Source organism: Palaemon carinicauda, chromosome 17, assembly GCF_036898095.1.
Source record: "Palaemon carinicauda isolate YSFRI2023 chromosome 17, ASM3689809v2, whole genome shotgun sequence".
NCBI lineage: Eukaryota > Metazoa > Arthropoda > Malacostraca > Decapoda > Palaemonidae > Palaemon > Palaemon carinicauda.
Genome location: NC_090741.1, coordinates 57,020,956 through 57,035,282, shown reverse-complemented (window position 1 = coordinate 57,035,282; position 14,327 = coordinate 57,020,956). Strand labels below are relative to the sequence as shown.

Here is a 14,327-nt window from a genome sequence, read left to right as displayed (position 1 = left end):
TAGGAACTTCCATCAGGACGACATGGCCATCTCACCCAAAAATAGATTTTTCGCTTCGCTCAAAATCCGTTTTTTATATGTAACTGTTACTGTATGGACATGAGTCGTGGTATGACAATGAAACACTATCTAACAAATTTTTATAGATTTGAGAATAAAGCTCTCAGAAGAATATTGGGAGGTAAATGCCAAAATAGGATTAGAAATGAAACTAGAGAGATATTACTTGAGTCCCATATGTGGATGAGGTCCTGGTGAGGGGTAGATGGAGTTGGTTTGTGCATGCTCTTCGCACTCCCCAAGAGAGATTAGTTAACTAATCTTTCAACTGGGCTACACAAGGCACTAGAAGAGTTGGAAGACCCAGGCCTACATGGCTGAGGACTATAAAGTGTGAAGTAGCAGATGATGAATGGAAAAGAATTGATTTAAAGGCTCAAGATAGAGACGACTGGTGAAATCTAACCGAGGCCCTTTGAATCAATAGGCGTAGGAAGATCTCATGAAAAATTCTTCTATAAAAATTGTTTATTACTATAATGCTCTTTATATATAAGTGGTCAGAAACTCCAATAGTATTTTACTAACTTTCTCTACCCCTTCAGATTCAGAAGCTTGACCCTATGCGACCTTTGAGCATAAGAATGGACTATTGGCTTCTCAATACCCCTGGAGAGAAAATGAGTAAGTGGAATACAGTCTTAAAATTCCCGTTTTCACGATCTTGATCTGCAAGTTAAGATATTATTAGAATTATTATTATTGTTGGGAAAGCCTAATCAAAATAGTAAAAGTAAAGAATTTCAATAACTAGCTTTATGGATTATAATTTCCTGCTTTCAAGTTACTTTGTTTGCATATTACTATTATTATTACTACGAGCTAAGTTACAACCCTAGTTGGAAAAGCAGAATGCTATAAGCCCAAGGGCTCCAACAGAGAAAAATAGCCAATTGAGGAAAGGAAATAGGGAAATAAATAAACTATACGAGAAGTAATGAACAATTTGAATAAAATATTTAAAGAACAGTAACAACTCTCACTAATTGATTAATGGAACTTTTCATGGTTGGTCTGATGTTGTGATAAGGACTTGACTCAAATATTTACCTTCCATTCCTAACCTTTCGCTCTGATTCCTCCCAGGTCTTGCCAGGACGGACCCAGAAGCGGACAGGAGTGCAAGACTGGTCGTGGGAGTCGAGACTGATTGTGATGCGGATGGAAACGCGACATGCGTGACGAACATGACCGTCAGAGCGTCTTTTGTGAATTACAGGTAAGAGGTTGTGGTAACCTATTGGAAATGTCCTTGCCAGGCGATCTACTGGACTGGTGTGCGAAACCCGGTTGTGGTGGTCTGGTGGTAATGTCCTTGCCTGGTGATCGCCAGACTGGGGTTTGAGTCCCATTAAACTAGTTAGTTCCTTTGATCACTGCAACCTCAACCATCCTTGTGAGATAAGGATGGGGATTTGGGGGAGCCTACAGGTTTATCTGCTGAATCTTCAGCAGCCATTGCCTGACTCTCCTTGGTCCTAGCTTGGGTAGAGAAGGGGTTTGGGCGCTGATCATATGTAATATGGTCAGTCTCTAGGACGTTGTCCTGCTTGATAGGGCTATGTCAGTGTCCCTTGCCTCTGCTATTCATGAGCAGCCTTTAAACCTTTAAGTGCGATAGTTTCTTGCAGTGTCTGCAACCTCACCATCATTGTGAGCTAAGGATGTTGTGTTTGGGGGAGCCTATAGGTCTGCCTGCAGAGTCATCAGCAGCCATTGCCAGGCTCTCCCTGGTTCTAGCTTGGGTAGAGAAGGGGTTGGGCCATGTCATTCATGAGCAATCTCTAAGAATTTGAAGGATGCATGACGAAGGTTAAGATTTAGTTAAAAATGACTTTTGAGATCAGAAGATAGTTGAAGGTTTGGTGTTGTCAATTGTCAATTTCAATTTTCAATTTCAATTGTCAATTTCAATTTTCAATTTCAGTTCTCAATTTCAATTGTCAATTTCAATTTTCAATTTCAGTTCTCAATTTCAATTGTCAATTTCAATTTTCAATTTCAATTGTCAATTTCAATACTGTATTTAATTTCAATTTTCAATTTCAATTGTCAATTTCAATATTTAATTTCAATTTTCAATTTCAGTTCTCAATTTCAATTGTCAATTTCAATTTTCAATTTCAATATTAAATTTTCAATTTAAATTGTCACTTTCAATTTTTAATTTTCAATCTAAATTGTCAATTTCAATTTTCAATCTAAATTGTCAACTTCAATTTTCTATTCCAATGTTCAATTTTCAATTTCAATTCCAGAGATGGCCAGAAATACCCAATCGGCAGCAAGGAGAGTCCAGTGATAGAAATCACGGTTGAAAACTCCGCCGAGTCCGTCTTTCTCCCCAACGTCACAGTGACAGTGGTCAAGCCCTTTGCTCTCTTCATGCCTTCCACCCACCGTTGTGAATTCCCCGACAGAGCGAAGCGATTGTCACTTGTCTGTCAGCTGAAGAATCCGATCAAGAAGGGAGAAAAGGTATAATTAACATCATCATTATCACTAGTGTAACCTGCACGTCAAAAAGTACGTCTAAATATTTAGACGGACACACACACACACACACACACACCCCTTCCCACCCCCTCCCCCTTTTCTTAACTACAACTTGCAGGTTTGGCAATGTGTGGGGAGGAGTGGTTTCCGAGTGTACCTTTTGGGGTACCCCCCCTTTCATCAGAGAATGACTACTCCATCTCCCCCCAGAGTGTGATAGGAAAGAAAGAAATATATATATATATATATATATATATATATATATATATATATATATATATAGAGTACAGTAGAACCAGACAATTGCTCTCTATTATATAGGGGAGATTATTATTATTATTATTATTATTATTAATATTATTATTATTATTGTTATTATTATTATTATTATTATTATTATTATTATTATCTGTTCTTATAAAACAAGACAAAATGCAAAGGGAAACAAAAGATTTCTATGTTGAGAAGGATTTGACTCATATTCACTTGCAAATCTCAACTTTTTCATGGAAAGGGAAAGTTTTCTTTCTTTTTATGATTGAGAGAGAGAGAGAGAGAGAGAGAGAGAGAGAGAGAGAGAGAGAGAGAGAGAGAGAGAGAGACCCAAATAAGTGAATGTATTAAATTTGAGCACCTTTCACTGGCATCTGACATGGGACTTAACTGGTTGAGTAGTTTCTCAGGCAGATTAAATTTATATTTCAAAAACCAAGAGGGAAGAGTTTAGATTCAACTTAGGACCAAACTAATCGCAATTGGAGTGTATGCATTTCTCAGCCTGAATCCCTGACTCTTAGCAAAGCAAACTGTTACAGAGATGCAAGTCGGGTTTGTGGTTTTAATACAAGCTTTTATTCAGGGCAGCTAGGTTTCTGTTATTACAAACTTCTGTTCTGTGTAGATAGTTCTTATTATAGGCTTCTGTTCTGTACAGAGAGGTTCTGTTATCATGAGCTTCTGTTCTGTGTAGAGAAATTATGGTGTTACAAACTTCCTTTCTGTGTAGATATATTATGGTAATACAAACTTCTATTTTCTGTGGATAGGTTATGGTATTACAAACTTCTGTTCTGTGTAGAGAGATTGTGGTATTACAAACTTCTGTTCTGTGTAGAGAGATTGTGGTATTACAAACTTCTGTTCTGTGTAGAGAGATTGTGGTATTACAAACTTCTGTTCTGTGTAGAGAGATTGTGGTATTACAAACTTCTGTTCTGTGTAGAGAGATTGTGGTATTACAAACTTCTGTTCTGTGTAGAGTGATTGTGGTATTACAAACTTCTGTTCTGTGTAGATAGATTATGGTAATACAAACTTCTATTTTCTGTGGATAGGTTATGGTATTACAAACTTCTGTTCTGTGTAGAGAGATTGTGGTATTACAAACTTCTGTTCTGTGTAGAGAGATTGTGGTATTACAAACTTCTGTTCTGTGTAGAGAGATTGTGGTATTACAAACTTCTGTTCTGTGTAGAGAGATTGTGGTATTACAAACTTCTGTTCTGTGTAGAGAGATTGTGGTATTACAAACTTCTGTTCTGTGTAGAGAGATTGTGGTATTACAAACTTCTGTTCTGTGTAGAGAGATTGTGGTATTACAAACTTTTGTTCTGTGTAGATAGATTATGGTATTACAAACTTCTGTTCTATGTAGATAGTTTCTGTTATTATGAACTTCTGTTTTGCATAGATAGGTTCTGTTATCACAATCTTCTGTTGTATGAGGATAGGTTCTGTGCAGATAACTTCTGTTCTGTACATGTAGGTTCTATATAACAAACTTCTGTTTTGAGCACTTGTCTTTTATCATTAAAAGTTTCTATTCTTTCAAAGTGGGGTTCCATCACCAAGGGTGGTGTAGATTGACCTTACAGCAATATTATTATTATTACTTGCTAAGCTACAACCATAGTTGGGAAAGCAGGATGCTATAAGCCCAAGGGCTCCAACAGGGAAAATAGCCCAGTGAGGAAATGAAATGAGGAAACATAAATTATTATAAGAACAGTAGCAACATTTAAATAAATATTTCCTATATAAACTTTAAAAACTTTTAACAAAAAAAAGAGGAAGAGAAATTAGATAGAATACTGCGCCCGAGTGTACCCTCAAGCAAGAGAACTCTAACCCAAGACAGTGGGAGACCATGGTACAGAAGCTATGGCACTACCCAAGACCAGAGAACAATGGTTTGATTTTGGAGTGTCCTTCTCCTAGAAGGGAAGAATTAATTGCTAATCTTGATTACAGGATGTTCTTCAAGTGACCATAGACACGGACAAAGTGAAGGACACAGCACCCAGTGAGCTTGAGGTTCACATGAAGGCTGCTGGGGACGGCACTGAGCTAGAGCCGGCTGATGACGTCATTAGTCAGAGACTACCTCTTATGGCTAAAGCTGAGCTGGAACTTAGAGGGTAAACTGTTGATTTTATTTGATTTTTCGTTAATTTTTGTACGTCATGTTGATATGTTGACTAATGACAAATTGATTTTGTATAAAGGTTAACAAACAGTCTAGAATTAGCATCAAAATTTCTATTTAGGTCTCCTAGTTTCATAGATAAAATCAGGTAAACAATTGTATTTGGATTTTCACAAATATTCTTCGATAATCAGTATAAAATAAACCAGATTTTAAAGTATATTGTAGAAAGTATAGGCAATGTTCAAATACTTTGAGAAATGTTACTGTCTCAAAAAAAATCAAGAGATAATGTGAGTGCCTTTAATTTTACCTCTGAAAAGAATAGGTTATTCGTAAATGCTAAGATTATTGCAGACAATAGTATTTTCTTATCAAAAGGGTCTCACTATAGTTAGTAGTCTAAATAAAAGAAAATGTCTACAGTAAACTTTTCTTTAAAAACTGAATATTCTTCCCAACCTCAGACATTTCTAATACCATGGAAAGAGAGTGGGTTGATCCTTAAAAAGAGTAATCATGAATTTGACAATTTCCTATTAATATCATCTCATGCACAACTGCCGACATATCTGACAATCAGTAAGATATATCATTCGTCATATGCCGATATGTCAATATTCCCTCTATTTTGAGCTTCCGTTATCACTATTCCGTCTTTGTGACCAAGTCAATATTCCCTCTATTTTGAGCTTCCGTTATCACAATTCCGTCTTTGTGACCAAGTCAATATTCCCTCTATTTTGAGCTTCCGTTATCACAATTCCGTCTTTGTGACCAAGTCAATATTCCCTCTATTTTGAGCTTCCGTTATCACAATTCCGTCTTTGTGACCAAGTCAATATTCCCTCTATTTTCAGCTTCCGTTATCACTATTCCGTCTTTGTGACCAAGTCAATATTCCCTCTATTTTCAGCTTCCGTTATCACTATTCCGTCTTTGTGACCAAGTCAATATTCCCTCTATTTTCAGCTTCCGTTATCACAATTCCGTCTTTGTGACCAAGTCAATATTCCCTCTATTTTGAGCTTTGGTCATCATCGCAATTCCATCTTTGTGACCTAGTCAATATTCCCTCTATTTTGAGCTTTCGTTATCACAATTCCGTCTTTATGACCAAGTCAATAATCCCTCTATTTTGAGCTTCGGTCATCATCGCAATTCCATCTTTGTGACCAAGTCAATATTCCCTCTATTTTGAGCTTCGGTCATCACAATTCCATCTTTGTGACCAAGTCAATATTCCCTCTATTTTGAGCTTCCGTTATCACAATTCCGTCTTTGTGACAAAGTCAGTATTCCCTCTATTTTGAGCTTTGGTCATCATCGCAATTCCATCTTTGTGACCAAGTCAATATTCCCTCTATTTTGAGCTTCGGTCATCACAATTCCATCTTTGTGACCAAGTCAATATTCCCTTTATTTTGAGCTTCCGTTATCACTATTCCATCTTTGTGACCAAGTCAATATTCCCTCTATTTTGAGCTTCCGTTATCACAATTCCGTCTTTGTGACAAAGTCAGTATTCCCTCTATTTTGAGCTTTGGTCATCATCGCAATTCCATCTTTGTGACCAAGTCAATATTCCCTCTATTTTGAGCTTTGGTCATCACAATTCCATCTTTGTGACCAAGTCAATATTCCCTTTATTTTGAGCTTCCGTTATCACTATTCCATCTTTGTGACCAAGTCAATATTCCCTCTATTTTGAGCTTCCGTTATCACAATTCCATCTTTGTGACCAAGTCAATATTCCCTCTATTTTGAGCTTCGGTCATCACAATTCCATCTTTGTGACCAAGTCAATATTCCCTCTATTTTGAGCTTCCGTTATCACAATTTCGTCTTTGTGACCAAGTCAATATTCCCTCTATTTTGAGCTTCCGTTATCACAATTCCATCTTTGTGACCAAGTCAATATTCCCTCTATTTTGAGCTTCCGTTATCACAATTCCGTCTTTGTGACCAAGTCAATAATCCCTCTATTTTGAGCTTCGGTCATCATCACAATTCCATCTTTGTGACCAAGTCAATATTCCCTCTATTTTGAGCTTCGGTCATCACAATTCTATCTTTGTGACCAAGTCAATAATCCCTCTATTTTGAGCTTCCGTTATCACAATTCCGTCTTTGTGACCAAGTCAATATTCCCTGTATTTTGAGCTTCGGTCATCATCGCAATTCCATCTTTGTGACCAAGTCAATAATCTCTCTATTTTGAGCTTCGGTCATCACAATTCCATCTTTGTGACCAACCTTTCTGTTTTCAGGTACTCAATAGAAGAACAGGTTTTCTACAGAAGAATTGGCGAAGACAAGATCAACAAGACGAAGAGCAAATCTTCTTTCATTCAGCAATACTCGGTAAGGAAAATGAAAAGCAGGATGTAATAAATTCAAGGGCTTCGATGGAGGAAATGGCCCTGTGAGGAAATGAATAAACTACAAGAGAAGTAATGAACAAAGAAAATAAAGATATTTTAGATCTTTATTATTATTATTATTATTATTATTATTATTATTATTATTATTATTACATGCTAAGATACAACCGTAGTTGGAAAAGCAGGATGCCATAAGCCCAGGGGCTCTAACAGGGAAAAGAGCTCATTGAGGGAATAAAACTACGAAAAATCAAATATTTTAAGAACGGTAACATTAAAATAAATATTTCCTATATATGCTATAAAAACTTTCACAAAACAAGAGGAAGAGAAACAAGATAGAAAGAGAATTATAACCCAAGACGGTGGAAGGCATGATACAGAGGCTATGGCACTACCCAAAACTAGAGAACAATGGTTTGATTTTGGAGTGTTCTTCGCCTAGAAGAGCTGCTTACCATAGCCAAAGAGTGTCTTCTACCATTACCAAGAGGAAAGGAGCCACTGAACCATTACATTGCAGTAGTTAAACCCTTGAGAGGAGAAGAACTGTTTGGTAATCGCAGTGTTGTCAGGTGTATGAGGCCATAGGAGAATATGTAAAGAATAGGCCAGGCTATTCAGTGTATGTGTAGGTAAAGGGAAAATGAACCGTAAGCAGAGAGAAGGATCCAATGTAGCACTGTCTGGGCAGTCAAAGGACCCAATCACTCTATAGAAGTAGTATCTTAACGGATGGCTGGTGCCCTGGCCAACCTCCTACTCTAAAATATATAAACTATAAATGAACGTGAGTGTTGCGAGACTATTGGATTTTGCTGTACATGAGACAAATTGAATATAAAAGCAATAAGTTATTTAGAATGTTTTATCTATATTTCCAGCTGATCAAGACGGGACCCACCCCTATCGACGATGTGGAGTTGATCGTGGACATACCTATTAGCATCAACGAAGAGAAGTTGATCACTCTATTTTCTCCAGAGGTATGATTCTCTCTCTCTCTCTCTCTCTCTCTCTCTCTCTCTCTCTCTCTCTCTCTCTCTCTCTCTCTCTCTCTCTCTCTCTCTCTCTCTCTCTCTAACGTTTTTAGTACTGTAAAATACTGTTAATTATACTGCCATATGCACCATTGATCTCTCTCTCTCTCTCTCTCTCTCTCTCTCTCTCTCTCTCTCTCTCTCTCTCTCTGTTTTGAGTTTGATTCAATACATCTCATTGTCTTCAGTGTATTGCCAATGGTTAAATACTATAAAGTAATTGTTTTATATATATATATATATATATATATATGTGTGTGTGTATATATACATATATATATACATATATATATATATATATATATATATATATATATATATATATATATGTATATATATATACACACACACACACACATATATATATATATATATATATATATATGCGTGTGTGTGTGTGTGGTTGTGTGTGTGTGTGTATGTGTGCGTGTGTGTGGCTCGTTAATTTCCTTTCACACCATTGTTAAATCGAAAACTAATTCTATTCAGTGACATGAAATAGGAAACAGCATTGCAAGGATAATTTTACAATAGTTTTGAGAAGGTAGAATATAAAAAGACAATACTATGAATTCACAAATCCAAATTTGATAGATGTCAAATGAATCTTTTTCTCCTTACGAATTTGTTTTCTTTCTAAATGAACTAAAAATGATCCCAATTAGAATGAAGAACCATATTGTCAAATGAGAGCCTTTTTCTCTTTACCAATTTTGTTTTCTCACAATGAGAACCATATTGTTAAATGAGTCTTTTTTTTCCTCCTTTCCAATTTCGTTTTCTCACAATAAGAACCATATTGTCAAATGAGAGTCTTTTTCTCCTTACCAATGTTGTTTTCTCTCAATGAGAACCATATTGTCAAATGAGAGTCTTTTTCTCCTTGCCAATGTTGTTTTCTCTCAATGAGAACCATATTGTCAAATGAGTTTTTTTTCCTCCTTTCCAATTTCGTTTTCTCACAATAAGAACCATATTGTCAAATGAGTGTCTTTTTCTCCTTTCCAATGTTGTTTTCTCTCAATAAGAACCATATTGTCAAATGAGAGTTTTTCTCCTTACCAATGTTTTTTTCTCCCAATGAAGACCATAAATGTATAATAAAAATATCAACGATTAACATAAATTGCTGGAATGATGATAAAAATATTACCTTCCATAACATTTCTCTTGAAACCCTTCCTTTTTCTGTTATTGTTTTGATCACTGTCAAAAGTTTTTTTTTCTCCCAACAGATGGAAGCACAAGATTCGAAATGTAGTTAAAACCCTTCCTTTTTCTGTCATTGTTTTGATCACTGTCAAAAGTTTCCATTTTCTCCCAACAGATGGAAGCACAAGATTCGAAATGTAGTTAAAACCCTTCCTTTTTCTGTCATTTTTTTATCACTGTCATAAGTTTTCTTTTTCTCCCAACAGATGGAAGCACAAGATTGGAAATGTAGTTAAAACCCTTCCTTTTTCTGTCATTTTTTTATCACTGTCATAAGTTTTCTTTTTCTCCCAACAGATGGAAGCACAAGATTGGAAATGTCAAGATGTTTCAAACGGGGCATTTCAAAATGGGAGAAACAATAATGGATTTATGAGGTCCATTGATACTTCCAATAGTGTCAATGGTACAGATTCGTCAACCAGGTAATGATAAATATTATATTGCTATTTCATTCTCTATATCTGTTAATTTTAGAGAAAGTAAGAGTTGCTTACTGTATGAATGAAGAAGATAGGCAAATCAACCATTCGCTGATAAATCGTAGTATGACAATAATTCTTCATTTTCATTGGCTGAGCAGAGTTACCAAGTACTAATATCAAGTACAATTATTATGTTCTGTTATTACATGCTCCTGTTCTGTGAAGATATTTTTTTTATTATTAAAACCTTCTGTTGTGTGACACAGAACACTCATATATCTACATATGATCTTAATAAGCTCGTATCAAATTCAATCAAATAAGAGAAGACCATAATGCACAATTTAATCAGTTGGTGATGTTTTGGTATGCTTTCTCATTTATGGCGTTATTTCAGAAATAATTTTTTGCTTCGGTATGTGACCTCAATATTTTTAATAGGTTGAAAAAAAAAACAAGAATAATAAGATATCTAATGGTTCTTGCTTCGCCGTGCGTTCGCTTCGCTCGCGAAAAAATATGAGCATCAAGCTCCATATGTACTGGCAAGGGGTAATGTTGAGCTGCGCACGCTAACATCAATGATTATTATTTCTTAGATAATTATTCCTGGTATATATATATATATATATATATATATATATACATATTGATTGATTGATTGATTTGAAGTTCTCTGGTATGTATATATATATATATATATATATATATATATATATATATATATATATATATATATATATATATATATATATATACAGTATATATATATATAGATAGATATATATATATATAATATATATATATATATATATAATATATATATATATATATATCTATATATATATATATATATATATATATATATATATATAAAGTATATATATATATATATATTTGCAAATCTAATAGTTCTTGCTTAACCATGAAGTGAAGTGAGATCGCATACTAAAACAGCACCAATTAGTTCTATAAACATTATTGTTTTATCTTTCTTTAAACAGATTGGGAACAGGATTGCGTGTCGGTGATGGCGAGAAGAGAGAGTTCGCTTGCAGTAGTGACCAGGTGACTTGTAGGACATTTGTTTGTCATGTGTATTCCTTGCCGGGAGGAAGTTACTCGGCCAAGTTCTCAATTAGGATGACCATCGATCTAGCTGTCTTAGGTGGGTGATGTTAATCAAATTATTATTATTATTATTATTTTTATTTATTTATTATTATTATTATTATCATTATTATTATTTAAATTTTTATTATTATTATTATTATTATTATTGTTGTTTTATTATTATTATTATTAATATTTTTATTTTATTATTGTTATTATTATTATTATTATTATTATTATTATTATTATTATTACTAGCTAAGCTACAACCCTAATTGGAAAAGCAGGATGCTATTATTATTATTATTATTTTTATTATTATTAATATTTTTACTATTATTATTATTATTATTATTAATATTTTTACTATTATTATTATTATTATTATTACTACTACTTGCTAAGCTACAACCCTAGTTGGAAAAGCAGGATGTCATAAGCCCAGGGCCTCCAATGGGGAAAATAGCCCGGTGAGGAAAAGAAACAAGGAAAAATAAAATATTTCTAGAACAGTAATGACATTAAAATAAATATTTCGTATATAAACTATACAAACATTTACAAAACAAGATGAAGAGAAATACGATAGAATAGTCTGTCCGAGTGTATCCTCAAGCAAGAGAACTCTAACCCAAGACGGTGGAAGACCATGGTACAGAGGCTATGGCACTACCCAAGACTAGAGAACAATGGTTTGATATTGGAGTGTCCTTCTCCTAGAAGAGCTACTTACCATAGCTAAAGAGTCTCTTCTACCCTTAACAAGGGGAAACTGGCCTCTGGAATCTTATGTTTTATACAATTATCAATATTTTGGATGGTCTGTGACTGCATATACACGCACATTAATCTTAACCAAGGACTGAGAGAGTGAGAGACGTAGGAGATAAGAATGTGTGAAGGTCTGATAAAAAGTAGAGTTTGAGGTGGGTTGGTATTTGAAACATGGCGTGCAATGACCGCAGAGTTTTGAACAATTTCATGAATATGCAGTATGTGCCCAATCTTTTACTTATAAGTTTTGTGTCAATACTATTATTATTATTATTATTATTAGCTAAGCTACAAACCTTGTTGGAAGAGCAGGATGCTATTATTATTATTATTATTATTATTATTATTATTATTATTATTATTATTATTATTATTATTATTAGCTAAGCTACAACTCAAGTTGGAAAAGAAGGATGCTATAAGCCTAAGGGCCCCAACAGGGAAAATAGCCCAGTTGGGATGGGAAATAAGGAAATAAATAAACTCTATGAGAAATAATGCACAAATAGAAAAAGATATTTAAGAAAAATAACAACATTAAAACAGATCTTTCATATATAAACTATAAAAACAGAGACTTATGTCAGACTATTCAACATAAAAACATTTGCTGGAAGTTTGAATTTATGAAATTCTACCGATTCAACTACTCTGTAGTTATTATATATTTCTATCTAGCAATATATCTCTACTAGTCACATAAAATTGATTTATAAAATCCTATGCTTGAAAATTCCAGAGTGAACATAAATATCATTGTAAGTACACATCAAATTTACACGAAAATAAACCTGCATTTTAAAATGTGCTGACGTTGCAGAAAAATACATCTCGCCAAAAGATGGCGCCGTGGTCGTTAGCTCAGCATCCGCTAGAATTGTTTCCTTATGGCAAGACTTGGAGTTCCAAGGGATCAGGTGAGTTGTAATTAACATAATCTATTAACAATAGAAATTAAGCTGGTGAATAATCCTCTCCTGTATAATAAAGAAGTGTTTGCCTATACACACACTACACACACACATATATATAATGTATATATATATATCTATATATATATATATATATATATATATGTGTGTGTGTGTGTGTGTATATACTGTATATATACGTGTTTGTGTATATACACACATGTATATATGTATATATATACATGTACAGTATATATATATATATATATATATATATATATATATATATATATATATATATATATATATATATATGTGTGTGTGTGTGTGTGTGTGTGTATATATATACTGTATATATATGTGTGTATATACACACATGTATATATGTATATATATACATGTATAGTATATATATATACTGTATATATATATATATATATATATATATATATACTGTATATATATATACTTTATATATATATATATATATATATATATATATATATATATATATATATACATTTGTATGCATATACTGTATACATATGTACGTGTTTATGTATGTGTATATAAATATATATGGATACATATATATATATATATATATATATATATATATATATATATATATATATCCTGTCACGCAGAATGGCAGGGGGGATAGGAGTAGTCATACCCTGGTGAAAGGGGGTACCCCAAGAGGTAGACTCGGAAAACACAATCTCCCAGCAGATTATAGTTAAGAAAGGGGGAGGGGGTGGGAAGGGTTGAATCTGTGTGCGCATATCTATCTAAATATTTAGCCTTCATTTTTGACGGGGCGCATACACTAGTATCAAATAATGAACTAAAATATATATATTTTACTGTTAAGCTGTGTAATATTCCAATTCTGCAAAGTACTAGAAGGATTTCATATAAGCTTTCAAATGAATTATATCATCTCTCTCTCTCTCTCTCTCTCTCTCTCTCTCTCTCTCTCTCTCTCTCTCTCTCTCTCTCTCTCTCTCTCTCTTTCTCTCGCAGGAATGTCACTGGACAGGCAAAGACAGATGTCCTACCAGACAGTATGTCCAAGAAAGGTGTCCCTTGGTGGGTCATCTTCCTGACTGTTATAATAAGTCTGATCCTCTTGGCAATTATAATATTTGTCCTTTATAAGGTGAGCATAGATTTATTTTCTGCTTATTAACATTTCACAAGGGTTAATTTAAGTCCTGATTGGTTGAGTTAACTCTACCAAAGTTTTGATTGGTTTATTTAGCTATCGCCAAGTCCTGCTTGGTTAACTCAGTTTAGGTCTTGATTGGATAAGTTAACTCTACCAAAGTTTTGATTGGTTGATTTGATTACAATAAAGTCCTGCTTGTTTGACTCCATCAAGGTCTTGATTGGTTGATTAAATTCTATCAAGGTCTTGATTGGTTGATTAAATTCTATCAAGGTCTTGTTTGGTTGATTAAATTCTATCAAGGTCTTGATTGGTT

At 33.9% G+C, this 14,327-nt stretch overlaps 1 protein-coding gene across 3 annotated transcripts in view; it reads left to right on the top strand.

The window, feature by feature from the left end:
* LOC137656773 (integrin alpha-PS3-like) overlaps window positions 1-14,327 on the top strand; it is an 89,729-nt gene that overhangs the window by 30,262 nt on the left and 45,140 nt on the right. For 2 of the 3 annotated variants that reach the window (XM_068391038.1, XM_068391040.1), the window contains 10 exons: window positions 606-684; window positions 1,147-1,279; window positions 2,319-2,538; window positions 4,807-4,973; window positions 7,252-7,345; window positions 8,250-8,351; window positions 9,915-10,042; window positions 11,047-11,210; window positions 12,750-12,846; window positions 13,867-14,002. In XM_068391038.1, coding sequence (XP_068247139.1) covers window positions 606-684; window positions 1,147-1,279; window positions 2,319-2,538; window positions 4,807-4,973; window positions 7,252-7,345; window positions 8,250-8,351; window positions 9,915-10,042; window positions 11,047-11,210; window positions 12,750-12,846; window positions 13,867-14,002 — 1,320 coding nt within the window. The remainder of the gene's footprint in view (window positions 1-605; window positions 685-1,146; window positions 1,280-2,318; window positions 2,539-4,806; window positions 4,974-7,251; window positions 7,346-8,249; window positions 8,352-9,914; window positions 10,043-11,046; window positions 11,211-12,749; window positions 12,847-13,866; window positions 14,003-14,327) is intronic. The other variant, XM_068391039.1, reaches the window with a different exon arrangement.